Raw genomic sequence first — 22,659 nt, forward strand, 5'->3', positions numbered from 1 at the left:
GTTTTTCTATCCGTTTATTTTTCTTCTTTGGTTTCTTGCTGCTTCTGCGCATGCTCGGTGAATAAACGGATGAAAAAAAACGGATGTGAACGGAAATACCTTCCGTTTTAGATCCGTCCTCATTGACTACAATGAAAAAAAAAACCGGAAGTGCACTTTCTGTTCGTGATCCGTTTTTTTAAGCGGAAAGAAAAATACTGCAAACACTATTTTTTCTTCTGTTCAAAAAAACGGATCTTGAAAGGATTGCATGCAAACGGAGCACAATTAGGGCAAACGGAGCACACTAAAATAGCATGGGAATCTATGGGGATTCTAACGGATCCGACAGTTTCCGTTTTTCCTATTCTAAAACGGAAAAGGTAGATGGAATGGTGCCGGATGGTCAAACGCTAATGTGAACGTAGCCTTAGTATGTTACTTGTAATCTAATAGCCATAAGAAGCCTCGATTAATTTCGCACTGAGCCCCCATAACTACAAGATCTCTATATACTCTAGCTGCACAGGATGAACAAATTGTATGTCTATCCCTGGAAATGTCCATGTAAATTGGCGATTGTTTAACCAAGGAAAACTGTCCTGCTATGTATTCTGGTTGTAAATAGTGGATTTAGATGGAGGGAAATGTCCGTTTTCATTTAACAGGCATATATTGGAACTCAACTTATTATTTCAACTTTTTACAAATTTTAATTATTAACATTGGGAATTTTTTTGACATTTCTGGTGGTGTTTTTATGTGACTGTTCATATAAAAAATAGCAGTCCCAATGAGCGGAAATTTGTCAGCTTTGTTCATTGGGGCAAGATCAGAAGACAATGAACAGCGTTTCATTTTGGATTTATTAATTAAAGTCTCTAGGAGGAAAAAATCTGTAATATTTCACATTGTTGGAGCTTATGTTTTATTAAAAACTATTTTTGGAGGTAGGCATATTGGAAACACATATACTTTCTTACGTCTAGATTGAAGTACAAGTTCTCATAACCCCTGCACATCTGTACTGGTCACCATTGATATCAGAGCATTCTTTTGCAGCATTTACAGGCTCTTTTCTGTTTATAGCCTTTAAGATGACTAGATATTTAAATGGAAAAGGAGAAGTGATGGCTCATGAATGGTGAGAGGAAGGGTTCAATGCAGTAATAGAACACTTATTGATTTTCCTGGTGTTAAGTAAATGATTGGCATGTCCTTCACTCTCCATTCCCACATTGCCATAGAAGAGTATACAATATTTATTAGTCTTATTGCTTTTTCTAGGAAGAATGCATTTGTTCTGACGATGGCCATACGCTTGTAAAATAAGCAGTACTGATAGACGGTAGAAGGGATTCATTACTCATCTGCATTTGTTTTCAGACATGGCTTGAACCACAGCAGTAAAAAAGTTTATGGCTATGTTCACATACTGATTTTTTTTTTCTGTCTTTTGTAACAAAAACCATGTTATTGGCCATTTTAATGTTCTTTTTATTATGGAAAGACGAATAGTAATAAACACACTGCAGTCATTATATTAGAAAAAGACGGCCATCTTTTCAACAAAAGACAGCTTAATAAAAGAAGGCTGTTTTTCATGTGAAGACAAAAACTGTGGGTGAACATGATCTATATGTGTATAGTGAACCCCCAATTTTCAGGCTGACTGATCATCTAATGTGCAAAGGGGTGTCTTCAGATATTGGGGACAGCATGGTAGAGAATGCTGAACTTTAACATGCCTGATACTTTGCTCTCTGACGGCTTATCCCCCTCTCTCCACTAAGAATACACGACCAGCTGACCAAGTATGCAAGTCTAGAGGGTGCTGGTGGAATAGCTATTGGCTGAATATTCCTTTGGTTAACAGGTCTAATGTTTACAATACACATGGCATATTATGATCAGCTTAATTTCCTCAGCAGTCATCTTATAGGCCAGCTGCCTTTGATCTCTGTGCCGCTCCACCCCAGGAGCATAGAAAAGCTGGATCCAGTCCTGGGAAACTGGGAGAAGTTTTCCAGGACTGGACCCAGCTGTTCCAGGCACCAGGAGAGGAGCAGCACAGAGATCAAAGGCAGCCAACGTATAATCTGACTGCCGACCAAGAGAAACAGTTTGTAAAAATAGAGTAGGGTTGCGTAAAGCAGTAATAATAAGATGAATATCCCACACACCTATCCACAACCACATCTAAAAACTGCAGTCTGACAGGTCTCATTTATGGCAGACTGTAATAAAGGTCTGATAAAAAGAGTAAAATTGGAAATTTCAGTTGACTTTTATGCGTATAGCCATATCAAGTCAACCATAGGTATTGTCTTATCAGTACTCCCTACTATAAAGGCCCCTTTACCCCAGCCAATGGAAAAGGGACAGTGATTGGCGTGAAAACGCCGGCTGATTGGCTGATCCCATCGTTTGAGCAGGCCTCAAAATCATTATTTACTGGCCGCACATATCTCTGTGTAAAGAAGAGATGTGCAGCTGATAACAATTTATTTAAATGGTCGTGCAAACAATACAGGGATTAAAGGAACTGCAAATAAGCGCCATGCTCCTCCACATCTCAAAAATAGTAGTGAGAAAAAAACTTGGTGTGTATACACCTGTACCTTAGCCCCTCCGGACAACCGTCCTTTGTATCTCTGGACTCTTTAAGAAAAGGAATCCCCGAGGTCTGGTCATAGATCCATATCTTTTTTATTCAGGGTGCTGGTACAAACAATGCTCACAAGGCTGTTACATTCACCCAGCGTCCACCTGTTGTCCTGCGGACATTTTGGAGGATAAGCTCCTCCTTCCTCATGCGCAAGGACCTGGCGGGTGGGAGTTAAATATATGAGAAAAAGCATTAACTCTTTATAACACATACCATTATTATATAGCAATTCATTTTAGCAATTCATATATCGCTCGCATGATCCTTTCTGAAGGAGAACCATTATATAATACATTTATAGAAATACTTGAAAACCACACGTTTCATTAAGTCCTTTCGGACTTAATGTCTCAAGCTCTGTGATCCAATATGCTTCACGTTGGAGTAACCATCTTCGGTTCTCCTCGCTACTGTTACTACCATCAAGCTGTTCTATAACTTGCCACCTTAAGTCACAAATATTGTGTCTGTATTCAAAAAAATGGCGTGCGACCGTAGTCTCGCCAAACTCACCCTTTCCTTCCTCCTTCTTGTCCTTCACTGTATTAAACCTTCTGATGGCCGATTTGTTAGTTTAAACGAACCTTGATCTGTCTGCTAGTTTGACCGATATACCCCATGCCGCAAGGGCACTTGAGTAGATAGATCACATTAGTATCATTGCATGTATGAAAACCCTTAATACAGTATTTTTTGCCTTTTGTAGGGTGGGATAACTCACCACCTTTAATTATGCTATTACAATGTTGGCACTTCATACATGCAAAGGTACCCTTCCTGGTGGCCGCCATGAATGTCTGTCTGCTCATTTTTCGTTTCCTGATGTCACTTCTGACTAGTTTATTTGCCAAGGATTTATTTTTCCTATAGCCAAAAATGGGTTTCTCTCTGAATAGGGACCCATACTTGGGATCGCTACTCAGTAAGTCCCAATGTTTTAACACTGATTGTCTAATAAGTCTGGAATGTCTATCATAGGTCATACTGTACATCATTTTAGTTTCCTTTTTTTTCTTTCTTTTTCTTACGTTTTCGTACTTCACTCCTACTCATCTGGCCTACCTCCCTGCAAGTCTTCTCAAGATCATACTTCTTATAGCCCCTCTCTATGAATTTTTTTGTTAATTTTCTTGCATTTTTATTATATTCCCCTAAGGAGCTAGAAATCCTCTTAGCTCTAACATATTGGGATTTGGGTAATAATCGTATGTGTTATAAAGAGTTAATGCTTTTTCTCATATATTGAACTCCCACCCGCTACGTCCTTGCGCATGAGGAAGGAGGAGCTTATCCTCCGAAACGTCCGCAGGACAACAGGTGGACGCTGGGTGAATGTAACAGCCTTGTGAGCATTGTTTGTACCAGCACCCTGAATAAAAAAAGATATGGATCTATGACCAGACCTCGGGGATTCCTTTTCTTAAAGAGTCCAGAGATACAAAGGACGGTTGTCCGGAGGGGCTAAGGTACAGGTGTATACACACCAAGTTTTTTTCTCACTACTATTTTTGAGATGTGGATTGAGTGGGACGGAGTGGAAGTCCCTAAGTGAGAATCTATTGGAGATATATATAATGCGGTTTTGCTGTTTTCTATATGCACATGTTCCTCCATGCACGGCCATTTTATGGATGGAATAGCCATTAAGCATACAAAGCAGGACAGCTCTGTGTGGAGGAAGGGCATGTGATTTCCATGCCACAGAGCATACAGAATGCTATTGTCAGTAAGTGCAGTGTATACTCTTACTAGTACTATACACTGAATCATTTTACTATAAAGTGGCCAACCCTTTATTAAGCAAAATTGATGGTTTTTACACGTTTTATGGTAAGCCTGCTGACTTCATATTTGTATTTATTGTCTTGCATTTTCATGTCACATCATTTATGTTTATTTTTTTATGACAACATGTTTGCTATGTAGTTACTCCTGTATGTTGTACCAGCCATGCAACAGCCCAGTGTAATGCTGGAGACATAACTCTCATGTGTAATAGATACTAGGAGAATATTCTGGGAGTCTGTGTGATTAGGTCATCATGACTTATCCTTTCAATCTATTGCTGGAGAACCATATGTTTCTATGATAGAGATGTGATTCTGCCACAATAATGATGATTGTACAGTATGGGCCATGCATGTATGGGCTATTAACATGTATTATTGAGAATTGCAGAAAGCTCAACATACTGAGTCTGCACTCCACAAAGCCCACTCCTCCCTGTTCAGTAAGGTCTATTGATTAAAGTGACTGATAGTAAATGCTGTAGAAAAGCCCTGACACAATCTCTGTTCCTGGAGAGTGACACCATTCTTCTGAGGTGGTTTCCAGGAAAGCTGCTTTCTCATCCCAGCAGTGAATTCTCTGCATATCATTATTGTGTGCTTTGTGTGAGGCTGCCCCTCCTGTGCTGGACTACTAGAAAGGAGAACTATATGCAGGCCAGCGGAAAACTGCAAGCCCAAAAACTAGAAGTCTTCTCACAAAGGGCAGCTTTCAGCCAGATGCCTGCAAACACTGTGCACTAAATATGCTGTGAATGTGCACACATCTGTCCTAATTCTGACATGATTTAAAGCCACACTCCAGCCAAAACATTGTACCCTCTTAACAGGCTTTCAGTTTTCCTTAAAGGTCTGCAACTTCTGGGGTTTCTGGGTGAACCAGGGGTCACTTTCTTAAAGTGATACTGTCACCTCTTTCAATATCTGCTTTTTTTTGCTAAAATGAGGTTAGATGCTGCCATGAAGCCCCACCTTGATGACACTGACCACCAGTAAAATAAAGCATTTTTACAGCACAGAGTTAAAATTCTCATGTGCAGCATGTAACCTTATTGACCGTAGCAAGAACAGCAAGTAAAGAAAGGGAGGTGACAGTATCATTTTAGGATCACTTTGGGAATATGTCCAAACCGCTGGCACTGTTAGATAGCTGTTAGGTCAAGGAGACACAATTTTGCACAAATCAGGACATCATGACATTATGTATCCTGTACTATCAGCACCAGGCTAGTGCTACCATAGTTACAGTGGGGTTGGGGGGCCCAGGCTTGGCGGACAGCCCGGAGCCTATGGTAAAGTTAATCTGCCCCTGTATCTTTCTGTGCTTCCATAATATAGAAAATAGCTTTAATTCTCATGTGCAAAGAGGCTTTCCTGAAGCTCCCAAAGTGCAGCAAGCTGTAACACCTCCTTACTCCCGCTTCCATACCTGACCCTGCTTGGGACTCAGCTTCCAGGTGTTAGTTAAGCAGGGTGGAAGGGAAAGGGTATGTGCACACTGAGGAAAAGGCGAGGAATTCAGCTTGAAATTCAGCTTGAAATTCAGCTTGAAATTCCTCCCGTAAAAAATGTACAGAGCAAAGTCCCATTGTGTTCAATGGGTTTTCTGCTCTGTTGTTCACACTGCAGAATTTCCGAGCAGAATTTTCTGCTGAAGATCTGCTAGAGGAATCCTATAGAAGTCAATGGGGGGCTTAAATTCAGCTTGAATTCTGCCTGAAAACTTTCAGCTACAATTCCTCGAGAATTGCTCAGTGTGCAAGGGCCCAAAGAGAGGAGACATTCCAGCATACAGCAGATCAGAAGCTTGGAAAAGCCTCTTTGACTCTTTGTAAAAAAAGAAAAGCATTTTCTAGGTTCTGGAAATAAAGACAGATATATGAAAGGTACCATGTACAGTGAGGAAAATAAGTGTTTAAAACACCGCCAATTTTGCAGGTTTTCTCAGCTACAAAGAATGAAGAGGTCTGTAATTGTTATCATAGGTACACTTCAACTGTGAGCAGGGGCGGATTAACTTTACTATAGGCCCCGGGCTGCTCACCAAGCCTTGGGACCCCCAACTATGGCAGCACTAGCATAGTGTTCATAGTACAGGATAGATAATGTCAGGATAGATAATTTGTGCAAAATTGCAGTAAAAAAGCTGCGTGGTTTTCTGCAAATCATGGCAGAACGGTTGCTAGGAGACAATACACCACTTAAAGTCCGCAGAAATAACGGCCTTTGAGCATAGTCTAACTCTGTATACTACCATCCAACCAAAATGACTGAACATAAGAGAAGTATAGTTCTGTCTAGGCAGAGTTGTTACTATGTTTTACTGAGGGACCACAGGCCACCCAGCATACCTAAAATGGAACAGCTTTCATCCAAACCACACAAAAAAGTCCATCATCTATAGCCAAGCCCATAGATACATCAGGATTTGTTCTGATGATAAAGATAGAGAACAATAACTATCATCTTTAACCCTTAGACGACCCAGGGCGTATAGTTACGCCATGGAAGTCTGTCCCCAGACGACCTAGGGCGTAACTGTACGCCCTGGGTGTTTCTCCCGCTATGAAGCGTGCTCCGGAGCGGAGCGCGCTTCATAGCAGGTGGGGGCCGGCTGCAGTGAGCAGCCGGGACCTCACCGGTAATGACACGCTGCAGCGATCGCGCTGCCGCGTGTCATTAACTCCTTAAACGCCGCGATCGCGGCGCGACCGCGGCGTTTAAGTGTAAGTGACAGGGGGAGTCCCCTGTCACTTACCGATCGGGACCCCCGCAGTGTGACTGCGGGGGTCCCGATCGGTAAAACGGACTGCCGGAGGTCTCTCACCTGCCTCCGTGTGGTCCGATCGGCGATCTGCTACTCTAAGCCTGCACAGGCAGGCTCAATGAGCAGAGCGCCGATAACACTGATCAATGCTATGCCTATGGCATAGCATTCATCAGTGTACAAATCAAACTAATGAATGTAAAAGTCCCCCAAAGGGACTTCAAATGTGTAAAAAAGAAACAGTTAAAAACACTAACACACTACCCCAAAACCCCTCCCCCAATAAAAGTTGAAATCACCCCCCTTTCCCATTATATAAATAAAACATATAAAAATAAATAAATAGATAAACATATAATATACCGTAGCGTGCGTAATTGTCCGATCTATTAAAATATAACAAGCGTCATTGCGAACGGTAAACGGCGTACACGAAAAGAGGGAAAAAAGTGCGCGGATTACCGATTTTATGTTACATTATATATATAAAAAAATTAATAAAAAGTGATCAAAACGTCCGATCTTCACAAATATGGTATTAATAAAAACTAGAGATCATGGCGGAAAAAATGACACCCGATACAGCCCCGTAGGTGAAAAAATAAAACCGTTATAAGCGTCACAATAGGCCCATTTTATTTATAATTAATTGCCAAAAAAAAGGATTTCATTTAAAAAAAATATATAACATTAGAGAATTTGCGTAAACCTGCATATGGTTGTGTTCGGACAGAGTAATGGTATCATGTCGCTTTTACCATATAGTGCATTACGTAGACACAGGAACCCCCCAAACCTTACCATATTGCATTCTTTTTTACGATTTCACCTATTTATATCTTCATAAATAATATATTTGGAATTCCATCATACATGTTATGGTAAAATGAATGACGCCATTACACAGTACAACTATTCCTGTAACAAATAAGCCCTTACATGGCCTGTAGATAGAAAACTGAGAGTGCTAGAGCTCTTAGAAGGGGAGGAGGGAAAAACGGAAACACTAAGATCAAAATTTGCGCGGTCCACTGGGTCATTTTGGGCCTGGTCCTCAAAGGGTTAAAGTGTCACTGTCGTGAAATTTTTTTTTGCAGAAATCAATAGTCCAGGCGATTTTAAGAAACTTTGTAATTGGGTTTATTATCCAAAAAATGCATTTTTATCATGAAAAAGCAGTTTGAAGCTCTCCCCCCTGTCTTCATTGTTCTCCTATGGAGAGAGCTAAAGAAAAGACCAAAACAGGACAACAAAGAGTTAATCTACAAATCCCTCACCCGTTATCTCTTCTGACCATCACCAGTGACCTGTCTAAGCTCAGATTACAGCTGTCACCCAGCTCCTTGCCTGTAATCCTCTGCTTTCTGCTGTCGGCTAACTCCCTCCTTCCTCCTCCCCCCTCCCCTCTCCCTAGAGCAGACAGGGTACGACTCCTGCAACAAGTCACAATTTTCAGATTTTTTGGAGTGGATGAAAAAGAGGAAGGAGGGGGGGACCTGGGAAAAGGCTTTTTACATGCAGATAATGGCAGATTTGGCTAATAAACCCAATTACAAAGTTTCTTAAAATCGCCTGGACTATTGATTTCTGCAAAAAAAAAAAAAAAAAATACGACAGTGACTCTTTAAGATAGACATTCTTAAAACAAGGCTACCATCCATTAACTATAGATGAGCAGATCCGCAGAGCCAAAGGAATTCCAAGACAAAGCCTCCTGGAATATAAGCAAACGGAGGAGAACAGCCGGGTACCATTGGTGGTCACCTATAACTTATAACCCTCATATGAAGGGTTCACATGAAGTTCATTTGTGAACTTGTCTGACAAAGGGATCTTGTGAATCCTGAAGCTCACAGCTCTAACTATTTTTTGTTGGCCAATAAAGGTATCACTCTTAAAATATCTACCACAATACTGAGGGACCTTGTAATCCCCCCAACAGTAAAGTGTACAAGGTGACTACAGAGAAGAACCTATTACAGGGATTACAAGTGTGGTTGGCTACATTTAGCAGATGCCAGACACTACTCTGACAGACTTGGACCAAAGATCATTTTTAGGGCCTCCTCTGCAGGTCCACAAAACTCTTCCAACACCTCCACAAGAGACATACAGAGGAGGCGGTACATACAGCAGTACCCGTGAGCCAAAAAAGAAAAGAATGAGAGGATCCATGGGAGGGGCCTCAACCTATCCAAATGTCCCCTTAGTATAATTGGGAGCAGTGTTTTGGAGAAAGGGCTATCATTCTGTCCAACCACCAGAAGTGAAGATCAATTCCTAGACCTTGATAAGGCAACTCACCTTAGGCTATGTTTACACGTAGTATTTACATTGGTCTTTTGGTCTGTATTTTTTCAACCAAAAGTATAACGGAAAGATTTGCACAGCCACTCCTGGTTTTGCTTGAATAAAGACTGACCAAAAGACTGACGGAAATACTGTGTGTCAACCTAGCCTAAAAAGGCATTTCCATATCCTATCTATCAACAACCCCAAACCATCAGGGGACCCATCTACCACCACATCCTCCTGCCTGGTTCCTCTCCCCATCAACAGTGGCCTGAAGTGAATGAAAATCTATATTGTGCCCCACACATAGTAGGGTTAGCTTCCTGAAGGAATTTTCTCCTGTAGTCATGTCAGATTTTGAGACTCTTCTTACCAATTGAACTCATCATCCACTGGGTGGGTGAGTGAGAGAGGGGGAAGGTGCAGGGGGGGGGGGGGGGCTGCCCGTGTGATCGCTAGATCGTCTGGGCACCCATGGAGGATAGTGGCGGTTTGCTGCCGCCCCTACTGTTCCACGGAGTGACGGCAGCAGATCGCTGCTAGCACAGTCATTTGTTTTTCAACATGCTTGAAAGACAAACGACTGCAACAATCAGCCGACATGAACAATGTCGGCTGATTGTTGCCTTCTATTCCACGGGACGATTATCGTCCGAATACAACCGGTAATTGTACCGTGGAATAGGTCCTTAAGTGACTACAAGGATAAAAACCAAAGTCCTAGTTAGGAGATTGGCAGCAAAATAGTACCCTTAATCCCTGATAAATGATTCTCATGCTAAAGTATCTCAACTAATGCTGCGTTTACACGGAGCGATAATTCGCCCGATTGTATGATCACCGATTTTGAAGTAACAATTTTTTTTTCATAACGATTAGCGTTTAGACGGAACGATATATCGTACGGAAAAATCGTTTTGCGATCGCTTAAAGCCTATGTCACACATTGGTTAAATCGGCAAACGACTGTTTACACTGAACGATCTGCGATTTTTTTGCGAACAATCAACAACGTTTTCAGAACTTGTTGAAAGATCAAAATGAATGATTTCTCGCTCGTCGTTTGATCGTTCACTGCGTTTACACATACGATTATCGCTCGAATCCGATCGATCCAATCCGAATTCGCACGATAATCGTTCCGTGTAAACGCAGCATAAGCCAAAATGACTGTCAGCAACCAGGCAAAAAAAAAAACAGTTGCCAACAACTTCACCACCGATTTCATCACTAACATTAGGAACATACACAACAAACACGATCATTCATTGAACATTCTCCAAGCAGACCATTTCCTTAAAGGGGTATTCCAGGGGAAAAAAAAGTAGGAGATCACGAGGGTCTGAACCCCCCGGTAATCTCTGTATCGGACCCTGTCAGCTCTGTTATGAATAGTGCCCCGAGTTGGCACACGACCTGCAGCTCTATTCATTCCTATGGAGCGACGGAAAAAGGCGAGTACATTGCTCTTCCAGTGTACATGCCAACTCAAGGCTCTATTCATAACAGAGCTGACAGGGTCCGCTACGGAGATTGCCAGGGGGTTCAGGGCTCAGACCCCCTACAATCTCCTACTTCCCCTATCCTGTGGAAAAAGTTGATTTTTTTGCGGAATACCCCTTTAAGGACATTTTGCCAGCCAGACCTGCAGTCACATTCAGATAAGCTAGCTCACTAAAGGATATTCTGGCCCCTGGCAAACATCGTGAGATCAAAACCAAGGTTCATCCATCCAACACTTTCCTACCCAAAATTACAGGCAGATTTAGATGTGGGGACAGAGGGTGCAAATGCTGTGGGAACACTGCGCAGAAAACCATGAGCTTCCAGTCCAGCACTAGCTGTGAACAATTTTCCATTAGGAACCTAAATACCTGCGGCTCCACGTATGTTCTGTATTTGCTTTAATGTAAATGTGGGCTACAATATGTATGGTATACCATCCAAACCCTCCACAATAGAATAAATAAACATAAAGCCAAAGCCACTAAATGGCTTTTTATTCCACGGTGTGCTACTCCATCAATTGCTCCTTTTCCAAGTTGTCTGTACTTCCAATAAAACATATCCCAAATGATAAAGAATTCAAACACTGCGCAAGTCTGAGATTTACAAATGCAAGTACAGTAAGTGCAGTACAGTGCAAGTTCTGGATTTACAAATTGAAAACTTTGTCCCCCAAGGTCTCAATGAGTACATCGAGAATGTGGGTAAAACTAGGTTCTGACCTTTTGTTTCATCTGCCCACCTGGTCACCTTCTTGTAACCATTGCAATGTTATGTACCTTGATTCATACTTACATATAAACATATTTCCATGAGTCCCCCATAGATTGTGAGCCCTCGCGGGCAGGGTCCTCTTCCCCCATGTACCAGTCTGTCTTTTGCCTTCATGTAATGTGTCCTGATCTTGTATTGTTCCTGCCTGTTGCCTATCTATTGTATAGCGCTCTGGAACTAAGGGCGCTTTATAAATAAATAATAATAATAATAATAATAATGAGTCCCAGTTATGTTTAGCCTGTATGATCCCGCATGTTCCCAGCTTCATATGCGCTTCTTGTGAACCCACATCTTTTTGCCATATGTCATTATATATGTGTTCCTTTTTCTATGCATCCTATATTTATACATTCTCCGCTCCCTACCCTTTTCATTATTGTATATGCATTAGCATTGATATGCGCCTGATGTGCTGTTTCTTTATTCAGGTATTTTCACCAAACTCAACAGTATTTTGCCAACTTGATTCTTCTCTTGCTACACCTGGCCTCACTGACAGTATTCACTGCTGGGACAGCCTCTCTGTCTCTCGATTGGTCAGATATCTGCACACCCTCAACAGTCATTGGCTCCCTCCCAGTCATGGGATTACTAGTCTTTGTACTTCGTCCCGCCCTTTTTGTACAATGCTACAGCACTATGGGGATTCACCGAACTGACTTGTTGTGCTTCTCTCTTTCCAATATATGCATTAATCTGCCTATGTGCATTATACCTTCCAATATATGCATTAATCTGCCTATGTGTATTATACCTTTCCAATGTATGCATTAATCTGCCTATGTGTATTATATACCTTTCCAATGTATGCATTAATCTGCCTATGTGTATTATATATCTTTCCAATGTATGCACTAATCTGCCTATGTTTGTTTTATTATGTAATCAATGTGCTTGTGTTACCTCACTCCTTGAAAAGGGTCGGGTTTGGCGCTTTTTTTGTGATTTACGGGTACAAACACACACAGCAGATACGCAGCAGATACGATACTGTGTTCAGTTATTTAGATCTAATCTGCTGCGTATCTGCTGCGTATCGCAGCAGTAAATACGCAGCGTATAAGCTGTGTGTGTTTGTACCCTAAAACCTGTTTTATATTCTGTATGCACTTTTATCTAAAGAAGGATAAGTATCATATGTACCATTTTAAAAAATAATTTTGTCATTGATTCACCTTGTAGATTGCTGTATCTCTGTTGGGGCATCGCTGACATTTTTAGGGCTTTTTACTATTTTTTATTTATATGCTATGCATTGAGAGGATCCATTGGTTTTCTAATACAGCAGTGAGTGGTGTGGGGAGGATGTAGAGAAGGAGAGAATCATATATGGTTTATGAGGTAATTACCCCCCTCCCCATAGTCTGCCCATGGGTAGTTTTGTGGATATGGTCCTCTTTGCCTTTGTGCTATATGGGCAATGTAAGATATATACCTGACATGGCATGAATAGAAAAGAGATAGGGGAGTGGCATTGCCCTAGATGCCAGTGTCAGGAAGCATGCAGCATTACATGTTATATGTGCCACCATCACCTGAGGTTACCCAGCCCCTACTATGTGTGGTACCACCTGGGACACACATCCATAGAGGGCAAGGTGCTCTGTGCCCGGCATAGCTGCAGCCCCCTACTCAGGGTGGGAATAGTGGGGGGTGGGCCCAGGGATTACAGAACCGCTTAGATCTTGCAGTCTGTGAGAGTCTCCCCATCCAGCAACATGTAAGACTATCAGTCAGCCCGTCCCAGCTAAGGAGACCCCCCTGACACCCCCTTTCTTTCTTCTTTTGATGGGGGGATAATGCAGAGCTCCATACCACCCTAAGCCTGTCCTGTTATTGGCCCCATCTCTCCATTGTAACCACTCCTTCTGCCCCATCCCCATTACATCATCCAGCCCAGAAACAAGTGCAAGTGAATGGGAGAGCTGGTGGAGTCCTGAGGAGAGTGAGGAGGGAGGGTCCAGCATCCTCCCTGCCCTGTCTATATATATATATATATCTATGCCAGTGCAAGGAAAGGAGAGTGTAGCGGAGCAGGGCAGGACGAGGAGCTGACCCCCACACAGTCACAGGCTTCCCCCCACACCCAGCAGCCACCATGCGAGAGATTGTGCACATCCAGGCCGGCCAGTGCGGCAACCAGATCGGGGCCAAGGTAAGAGATTGCTCCCATAGCATCTGCGGGTGCTGGCCATTTACTACAAGCGGCTCTATGTCTTCCCTGGCATCTTCTACTGGTAACTATGGCATTTCTGTAGTGTGCGGTGTCTAGCAGTGCCCTGTATAGGGTGGTCCACACTCCGCAGACACTGGGTGGGGTCCCCTGACAGGCACCTTCTTCTCTGACTGTGGGGGGGAGGTGTGGCACCCAGGGCTTTGTACTAGGCATGGAAAGGAGCTTGTGCACAGGGTTGTCTAGGCAACGCCATGTGCCAGCTTCATCTCTATCCATAGGAGTAGTCACAGGAATACCAGCTGCAGCGTGTACCTTGTAGTATATACTATTACTATGTATCCTACATCCAGCATACATGACCGGTCATAAGAGGAGTATAGTTCTGTCTAAGGAGAATTGTTACTATGTATATCACCTTGTGGTATATACTATTACTATGTATCCTACATCCAGCATACATGACCGGTCATAAGAGGAGTATAGTTCTTTCTAAGGAGAATTGTAACTATGTAGGTCACCTTGTAGCATATATAATACTATGTTACTATGTATCCTACAGTATATCTAACCTATATGACCGATCATAAAAGGAGTATAGTTCTGTCTAAGGAGAATTGTTACTATGTACATTGTACACCTTGTAGTATATGCAGTACTATTTCTATGTATCCAGCATACATGACCGATCATAAGAGGAGTATAGCTCTGTCTAAGGAGAGTTGTTACTATATAGATCACCTTGTGGTTTATACTATTACTATGTATCCTACATCCAACATACATGACCGATCTTAAGAGGAGTATAATTCTGAGCTAGGGAGAGTTGTTACTATGTAGATCACCTTGTAGTATATACAGTATATATTATTATGTAATATATTAATTAATATATTACAGTATATATTACTATGTATCCTACAGTATATCTAACCTATATGACTGATCATAAGAGGAGTATAGTTCTGAGCTAGGAGAATTGTGACTATGTAGCATACTATGTTACTGTACATACCCTGCCATCCACCCTAAATGACTGATCATAACTTGTGATTCATAAGAGGAGTATAGTTCTATCCAGGGAGGATTGTTACTATGTAGTATATACTATAACTATGCATCCTATACCCACCCTACATGACTGATCACAAGGGGAGTATAGCTGTCCAGGGAGAATTATTATTTATTTATAAAGCTCCCTTAATTCCAGAGCGCTATACAATAGATAGGGGTAACAAGCAGGAACAATGCAAGATCAGAACACATTACATGAAGGCAAAAGACAGGCTGGTACATGGGGGAAGAGGACCCTGCCTGCAAGGGCTTACAATCTATAAATTGCTACTATGTAGCATACTATGTTGACTACTGAGAAGATGACTACATTCATAAAAATTGTTCTTATTTATAAAGACAATCCCTGTTTATAAATGGACATTTCACAGGATCTCCTCATAATAAATTGTCACTGGTAATCTAATCTCTAGACAGCATTTCTTCTGCTCTGCAGACTATTGCACTGGGTGTGGTACTGTCACACACAGCTGCTCATTCACCATGCCTCTGTAGATTCTATCTATCTATCTATCTATCTATCTATCAGAAATATTCAGTTACAATTGGAATTTCACTGGTGTATTATAAATATTTATGTATAAGTAATATTTTAGGCAACAAGTTGCTGCATTTGACAGAGGTGTTTTATTACTTTACCATCTACTATATAATGTATTATATTGTTTGCTTAACATGAACGTGAATAATAAAAATAAATCTTGTTTCCTCAGTTTTGGGAGGTTATTAGTGATGAACACGGCATTGATCCTACTGGCAGTTACCAAGGAGACAGTGACCTGCAGCTGGAGAGAATCAATGTCTACTATAATGAAGCCACTGGTAATCGGATTTCTACATATATTTAGGGTAGTTATGTAATAAGGTGTGGAGCTCTTCAATAAAGTTTCAGGGTTTTTAAAATAAAGATTGAAATAATTCTTTAATTTTTTATAATAATTTAACTATTCTTCCCATAGGAAATAAATATGTCCCTCGCGCAATCTTGGTGGATCTGGAACCTGGCACAATGGATTCTGTGAGATCAGGACCATTTGGGCAAATTTTTAGACCTGACAACTTTGTATTTGGTTAGTATTTCCATTGCCATTTTGTAAGGTATGAGATGATGATAAGAATACATACATGACATTATAAGAACCAGGAGACTATAATGTATTCAAAATAGATGTTCAGAATTTTTACATGAAGTTATACAGATGAGATGAATTACAATGAAATGTTTCTGAATATACAGTGAAACCTCTATGAGTTGACCATCCAATCTGGTCTTTAACACATAAATAATGATGGAAGAGCACACAATCATGTATTTTATCATATGTTTAAAGGGGTTATCCAGCGCTACAAAAACATGGCCACTTTCCCCCTACTGTTGTCTCCAGTTTGGGTGGGGTTTTGAAACTCAGTTCCATTGAAGTAAATGGAGCTTAATTGCAAACTGCACCTGAACTGGAGACAACAGTAGGGGGAAAAGTGGCCATGTTTTTGTAGCGCTGGATAACCCCTTTAATGAGACTGCATTCAAACAGCAAACAGTAGTGTATTATGAACTTTTTTGTACATCCCTACACATAGGAAGTATTGCCCAGCCCTAAAACTATTCTTGAAACTTACTGTTAGCCTTTGTAAGCAGCCTGGACACTCCTCCCCTCTGACAGTTGTGGAGGGCCTGGCTATCAGTGATAGCAGGGACCCACCACGAATGACACAGGCACAGCTTTTCTGTGTCTGTATCATCCAGAGGACGTAATTACTAGGGAAGAAGGGGGGTTAGTCGGGGGGGCCCTGGCGGCTGCTGAAGCTGCTCCCCACATGGCGCCACAAGGCCACTGTGGGTATGTTTCCTGGATGCTATGGCGCTCCTTCTTCCTTTTCCCAGAGGGATTGTCCATAGAAAGTAATGGTAAAAAAAAAAAAATGGGTCTGGATGGGGGTGGTCCTTGTGAGACCCAGGGTACTAGTAATGTTTATTTATTTTTTTTAAATTAGTGTATATAGATAATAATTAGATTTAGTGATATTTTCACAAAATAACAGAAATTTACATTAGGAAAACAGTCTAGTTTACATTGGGAAGATTAGATTTGCAAATTCAGAAGATGATTCTATAGGATGGATAAATGACAGATCACTGCTGTATGAGCTTCGCCCACCTCACTCATCTCAGTGTGGACTTGAAATCACTACAGATCCAAAACAGCAAAAAAAATAAAAAATAAAAAACAACCTATTAGTGTTATTAAGTTCAAATATTTTTGATGCTGAAAGGAGTTGTCCAGGCATAAAAAAAAATTATATTTGGCTTAAGGTGGCAACTGCCATGGTACAACTCCCCATCTTCATCATTTATCTCTGCTACTTCTTGCCCTGCACAGCCATTTACTGGCCACAGCAATGTTCTGCCTCAGCCAGTGGTTGGTTAAGTGGACACTACTTGTGTGCATGATGTGTACTAGGAACCAGGAAGTAGTAGTAATGAGTGGAGATCAAGAGCAGTGGCAGCTGCAGGGTCTTGGAGAAGGTGAGTATACCATTTTTTTTTACCACTTTGAGCTAAATATAATTTTTGGTAATGTCTAAAAACCTACAAATGCAATGCATATTAAATAACAATTCTGGATCACCTATTTTGATCTGTTATGTGATGTTCCACTGTTATTATTACTAGAAATCTATGACTAAATAATCAACTGGGTGTTACGACCCAACAATGCTGCTTTGATTGGATGTCAGACCCCATTTTCCGATGGTAATACAAATGTGAATTTATTCCATATAACAATGTGCAGCAAACTTTATAAGTAATACACGTTTTGGCGTCTCCTACACCATTTTGAAGTGCCACTTGAAAATGGCATAGGAGATGCCTAAACGTTGTATAACGTTGTTTTCTGCACATTGTTATATGGAATAAATTCACGTTTTCACGTTTGTATTACCATCAGAGTATTTTTTACTAGCTGATTTTTTACGTCTGCTGGCACCCACAGTTCGTTTAGTGTGCTGCCTATATTTTTTGCTATATCTCCTATCCATCTATCTCCTATCTATCTCCTATCTATCTATTTAATCTATTATCTATCTATCATCTGTCTATATATCATCTATCTATCGCCTATCTATCTATCTATCTATCTATCGCCTGTCTCCTATCTATCTATATACAGTGTGTGTGTGTATATTATATATATATGCACAGACAGACAGACCTTACGACTGTCTGTGTATATATATATATATATATATATATATATATATATATATATATATATATACACACACAGACAGACGATAGATAGCCATCTCCTATCCATCTATAGTATGTGTGTGTGTATATATATATATATATATATATATATATATATATATATAGACACACACAGACAGACGATAGATAGACAACTATCTATCGCCTGTCTGTCTGTGTGTATATATGTGTGTATATATGTGTGTATATATATATATACATACATACATACATACACACATATATATATATATATATATATATATATACATATACACACACACACATACACTGTATATAGATAGATAACTATCTACACACACACACTGTATATAGATAGATAATTATCTATCTCCTATCTATCTAGCTATCTATCTGCTATCTATCATCTATCTATCTCCTATCTGTCTGTCTATATCTATCCGATATCTACCCCCAGTCACTGTCACGTGCTGTTCTGACACCCCCCCCTCCCGCACATACTGTTGTTGCAGGGGTCAGGTATAGGTCGGCACCTCCATGCTCCACCGGGCACCGCTCTCTCTCTCCCGCACAGGAAGGAATCCTCGGCGCCCTGTCACTCGGCGCCCTGTTTTGTAGCACATATATCTGCCGGCAGCGTCACCGGCAGATCGTCACACATGGCTGGTTCCAACACTGCCAAAAGATAACGGGACGCCGAGGATTCCTGTGCAGGGACAGAGTGCGGTGCCCAGTGGAGCGAGGATGTGCCGACCCATATCTGACCCCAACTGTATGTGCGGGAGAGGTGGGGGCAGGGAACACCGTGTAGCTTCCAGAGAAGCTAAGAGAAGTAAGTGAGCCGCCCGGCGGCAGCAGCGCTGAGCACACAGCACACCTGTGCGCAGCCTGTCAGATCTCCCTTCTTTCCTCTTCAGGAAGATTAACTGAGGGGAGCAGAGCATGCGGCCGCAGGGTGAGGAGGAGGATGAGGAGGGAGGGGGGAAATACCGCAGATACCGTCCTGGCAGAGTTTAGGTTGGTTAACCGACGCCACAGACGGTATCAGTATTTTGACGGTATACCGCCCAGCACTATCAAGCACTGATCTCATGAATCAAAGCAGAACCTATGTACTGCATTGATCTCTATGAGAGATCAGTGCAGTCATCATAGAAGTCCCCCATGGGGACTTCAAGTTACTGTAAACAAAAGTTTTCTTTTAATAAATAAAAAATCATATCCCATATTAAAAGTTTAAATACCCCCCCCCCTTTTCCCATTTTATAAATAAAAATAAATAAACATATTTGCTATTGCCACATGCAGAATCGCCTGAACTATTAAATTATGGCATTCCTGATCTTGCTTAGTAAACGGCGGAAGCCCAAAAACCCTCCAAGTTCAAAATCACAGATTTTTGGTCACATCAAATCCGTAAAAATTGCAACAAAAAGTTATCAAAAAGTTGCGTATACGCAAGCAAGCTACCGATAGAAAGTACAGATCATAATGCAAAAAATAGCCCCATAGACCAGAATAAAGCAATTTTAAACACATTTTTTTTTTTTTTAGGTTTAAATTTTTTAAAAGCAGTTGAATAAAATAAAAGTTATATAAGTTTCCTATCGCTGTAATCATACTGACTTGAGGAAAATAGATAACATGTCAGTTTTACCACAGGGTGAATGGCGTAAACATAAAAACCACCATAATGAGAAAAAAAAAATTGCTTTTTTTTTCAATTTCACAGAGCAAATAATTTTTTTCTGGTTTCACACCATATTTAGTTTCAGAAAATAAGGGTTCATATGGATCAGTGGGTGAAAAAATGCACGATAGCCTTTTTTAACACAAGGAAGACAAAACAAAAGTACAAAAATAAAAAGTGGCTGAGGAGGGAAGCGGTTAATACGGGTATTTCTATTGTCTACAGGATATGCTGTAGATCTAATAGATGGGACAGCCATCTATCTCTAGAATGGGGCCTGGTAACCCTATCTAATCTGGATGTTGCAGGGAGAGGATACTGTTGCAGTAATAGCTGAATAGGCTGTTTCACACCATTTCTGGGTGGTACTATGCTGTTTTTCTAACTCCCACTCACTTCTATGGGTGTTACGGAAAGAGCATAAAACAGACTGTTTCTATGTATTTGCATCTCAGCCATGACTGTCTGTGGTTGGAATACTCCTTTATTTAGAATAAGTAAATAAACTCCCTTTACTTTCAGTAAGATAAGTAATCTTTATCTTTGAAAAAGGCTTTGTATAGGACCCAAATACACACACAGATTTCTACATAGACTGCTATGTAAGTTACGCAAAATGCCACTGCAGCTTTTGTTGCGAAAGCCAGAAGTGTTCCCAGCAATAAGATGTATAAATCATTCCTTTATCTTTCCCATTCTAGCTTTGTCTCAAAAAACTGCAATTGTGTTTTTTTGGTTGTTTTAAATGCTTTGTATAATGCTACCCATACCATGACTTTACTAAATTGCACTGTGGCTTTTCCTTTACTGCAGGATTGATTTACTGAAATGTGCTTAGCACAATCGATTATAAATGCCATTCAAGTGGTTTATGTATGTTATTTGCATTTTAGGTCAGAGTGGTGCTGGAAACAACTGGGCCAAAGGTCATTACACAGAAGGAGCGGAGCTGGTAGATTCCGTTCTAGATGTGGTGAGAAAAGAATCTGAAAGCTGCGACTGCCTGCAGGGTTTTCAGTTGACCCATTCCCTTGGTGGTGGCACTGGTTCCGGTATGGGCACGCTGCTTATCAGCAAGATTAGGGAAGAGTACCCTGACCGAATCATGAATACATTTAGTGTGATGCCATCACCCAAAGTCTCAGACACTGTAGTTGAACCCTACAATGCCACTCTATCTGTACATCAACTGGTAGAAAACACAGATGAAACCTACTGTATAGACAATGAAGCTCTTTATGACATCTGCTTTCGCACTTTAAAGCTAACTACACCAACTTATGGGGACCTTAATCATTTGGTATCGGCAACAATGAGTGGGGTAACAACCTGCCTTCGTTTCCCAGGCCAGCTCAATGCAGATTTACGAAAATTGGCTGTCAACATGGTGCCTTTCCCACGACTACACTTTTTTATGCCTGGATTTGCACCACTTACAAGCCGTGGCAGCCAGCAGTACCGTGCCTTGACTGTGCCAGAACTGACACAACAAATGTTCGACTCTAAGAACATGATGGCGGCCTGTGATCCCCGCCATGGGCGCTACCTCACTGTGGCTGCTATCTTCAGAGGAAGAATGTCCATGAAGGAAGTCGATGAGCAGATGCTGAATGTCCAAAACAAAAACAGCAGCTATTTTGTAGAATGGATCCCCAACAATGTTAAGACCGCTGTCTGTGATATTCCACCACGAGGCCTCAAAATGTCCGCCACATTTATTGGCAACAGCACTGCCATTCAAGAGCTATTCAAGAGAATCTCAGAGCAGTTTACAGCTATGTTCCGCCGAAAAGCCTTCTTGCACTGGTACACAGGTGAAGGAATGGATGAGATGGAATTTACTGAAGCAGAAAGCAACATGAATGACCTGGTATCAGAGTACCAACAATACCAAGATGCCACTGCTGACGAGCAAGGAGAATTTGAAGAAGAAGGAGAAGATGAAGCTTGATGATAAGAAAAGCTTCAAAATTTTGAAGAAAAAGGCACAGTTTCTAAATAGCCAATATGATGTCTACAGCAGAATTCTTCTTAAGCACATGTTTTCATTTCCATTGTTAGTGATGTCAGGATCAATGTTTGTTACCCTAACAATGTTGACAGTAGCAGCGGTTTAGGCTCCTCTAATTCATGCAATAGTCCATACTAGAAGGATGTAGAAGTGTTTTGACTGCTCTTAGATGTTGTTTTGCACTGGAGATCATAAAAGAGTATTTGCGGGATCTGTGTTGTCTGGTTTATTCATTGGTTTTAGTTTTTTTATTTTTATTTATTGGCATATATCTTTAATAGTAAGAACTTTCTCACATTACTTGCAATATGTTTTTTACTACTAAAATCAGTTTGTTTGTTTTTTCCCCATGTTCTAGACTCTACCATGCCCGAGATTACCTGTGCTGCTATGTGTGATTTCCATGCCTAACCTGTTGCGTTATTCAAGGCTCTTAAATACTGAAGGGAAACTAACAGTAGGTTAGAAACAACTAGCACAAGGGGCACTGAGGATGAAGGTATTTTTTTTACATTGATCCTCAGCACCATTTTCTGGTAATCTTGACTTTATTCGATAAGCAAATGAGGCACCAATGTGCCTGGCCAACCCGCCCCTCCTAATAAACATTCATCTATTAGTCTGCAGTGATAAGATTAGTGTCCCATGCACTATGGGGACATAACAACAAGTTAGAGACTTTTAATCTGCGCTTCCCTTTTAA

The 22,659-nt window shown here is 41.0% G+C and overlaps 1 protein-coding gene across 6 annotated transcripts; it reads left to right on the forward strand.

Moving 5' to 3' along the window:
- Window positions 1-4,024: 4,024 nt before the first annotated feature.
- Window positions 4,025-22,160, forward strand: LOC138783402 (tubulin beta-2 chain). 6 transcript variants are annotated; one of them, XM_069958082.1, is made up of 4 exons: window positions 4,025-4,113; window positions 15,737-15,845; window positions 15,983-16,093; window positions 20,839-22,160. In XM_069958082.1, exons 3-4 carry the CDS (start codon window positions 16,033-16,035, stop codon window positions 21,894-21,896), a joined length of 1,119 nt encoding a protein of 372 aa, XP_069814183.1. In that variant the 5' UTR covers window positions 4,025-4,113; window positions 15,737-15,845; window positions 15,983-16,032; the 3' UTR covers window positions 21,897-22,160. The 6 variants fall into 6 exon arrangements, with proteins under 6 accessions (XP_069814183.1, XP_069814181.1, XP_069814185.1 ...); XM_069958080.1 differs by lacking the exon at window positions 4,025-4,113 and adding an exon at window positions 13,288-13,931; XM_069958084.1 differs by lacking the exon at window positions 4,025-4,113 and adding an exon at window positions 13,991-14,013.
- The last annotated feature ends 499 nt before the right edge of the window (window positions 22,161-22,659 follow it).

The sequence above is a fragment of the Dendropsophus ebraccatus genome, chromosome 2 (genome assembly GCF_027789765.1).
Source record: "Dendropsophus ebraccatus isolate aDenEbr1 chromosome 2, aDenEbr1.pat, whole genome shotgun sequence".
Taxonomy (NCBI): Eukaryota; Metazoa; Chordata; class Amphibia; order Anura; family Hylidae; genus Dendropsophus; species Dendropsophus ebraccatus.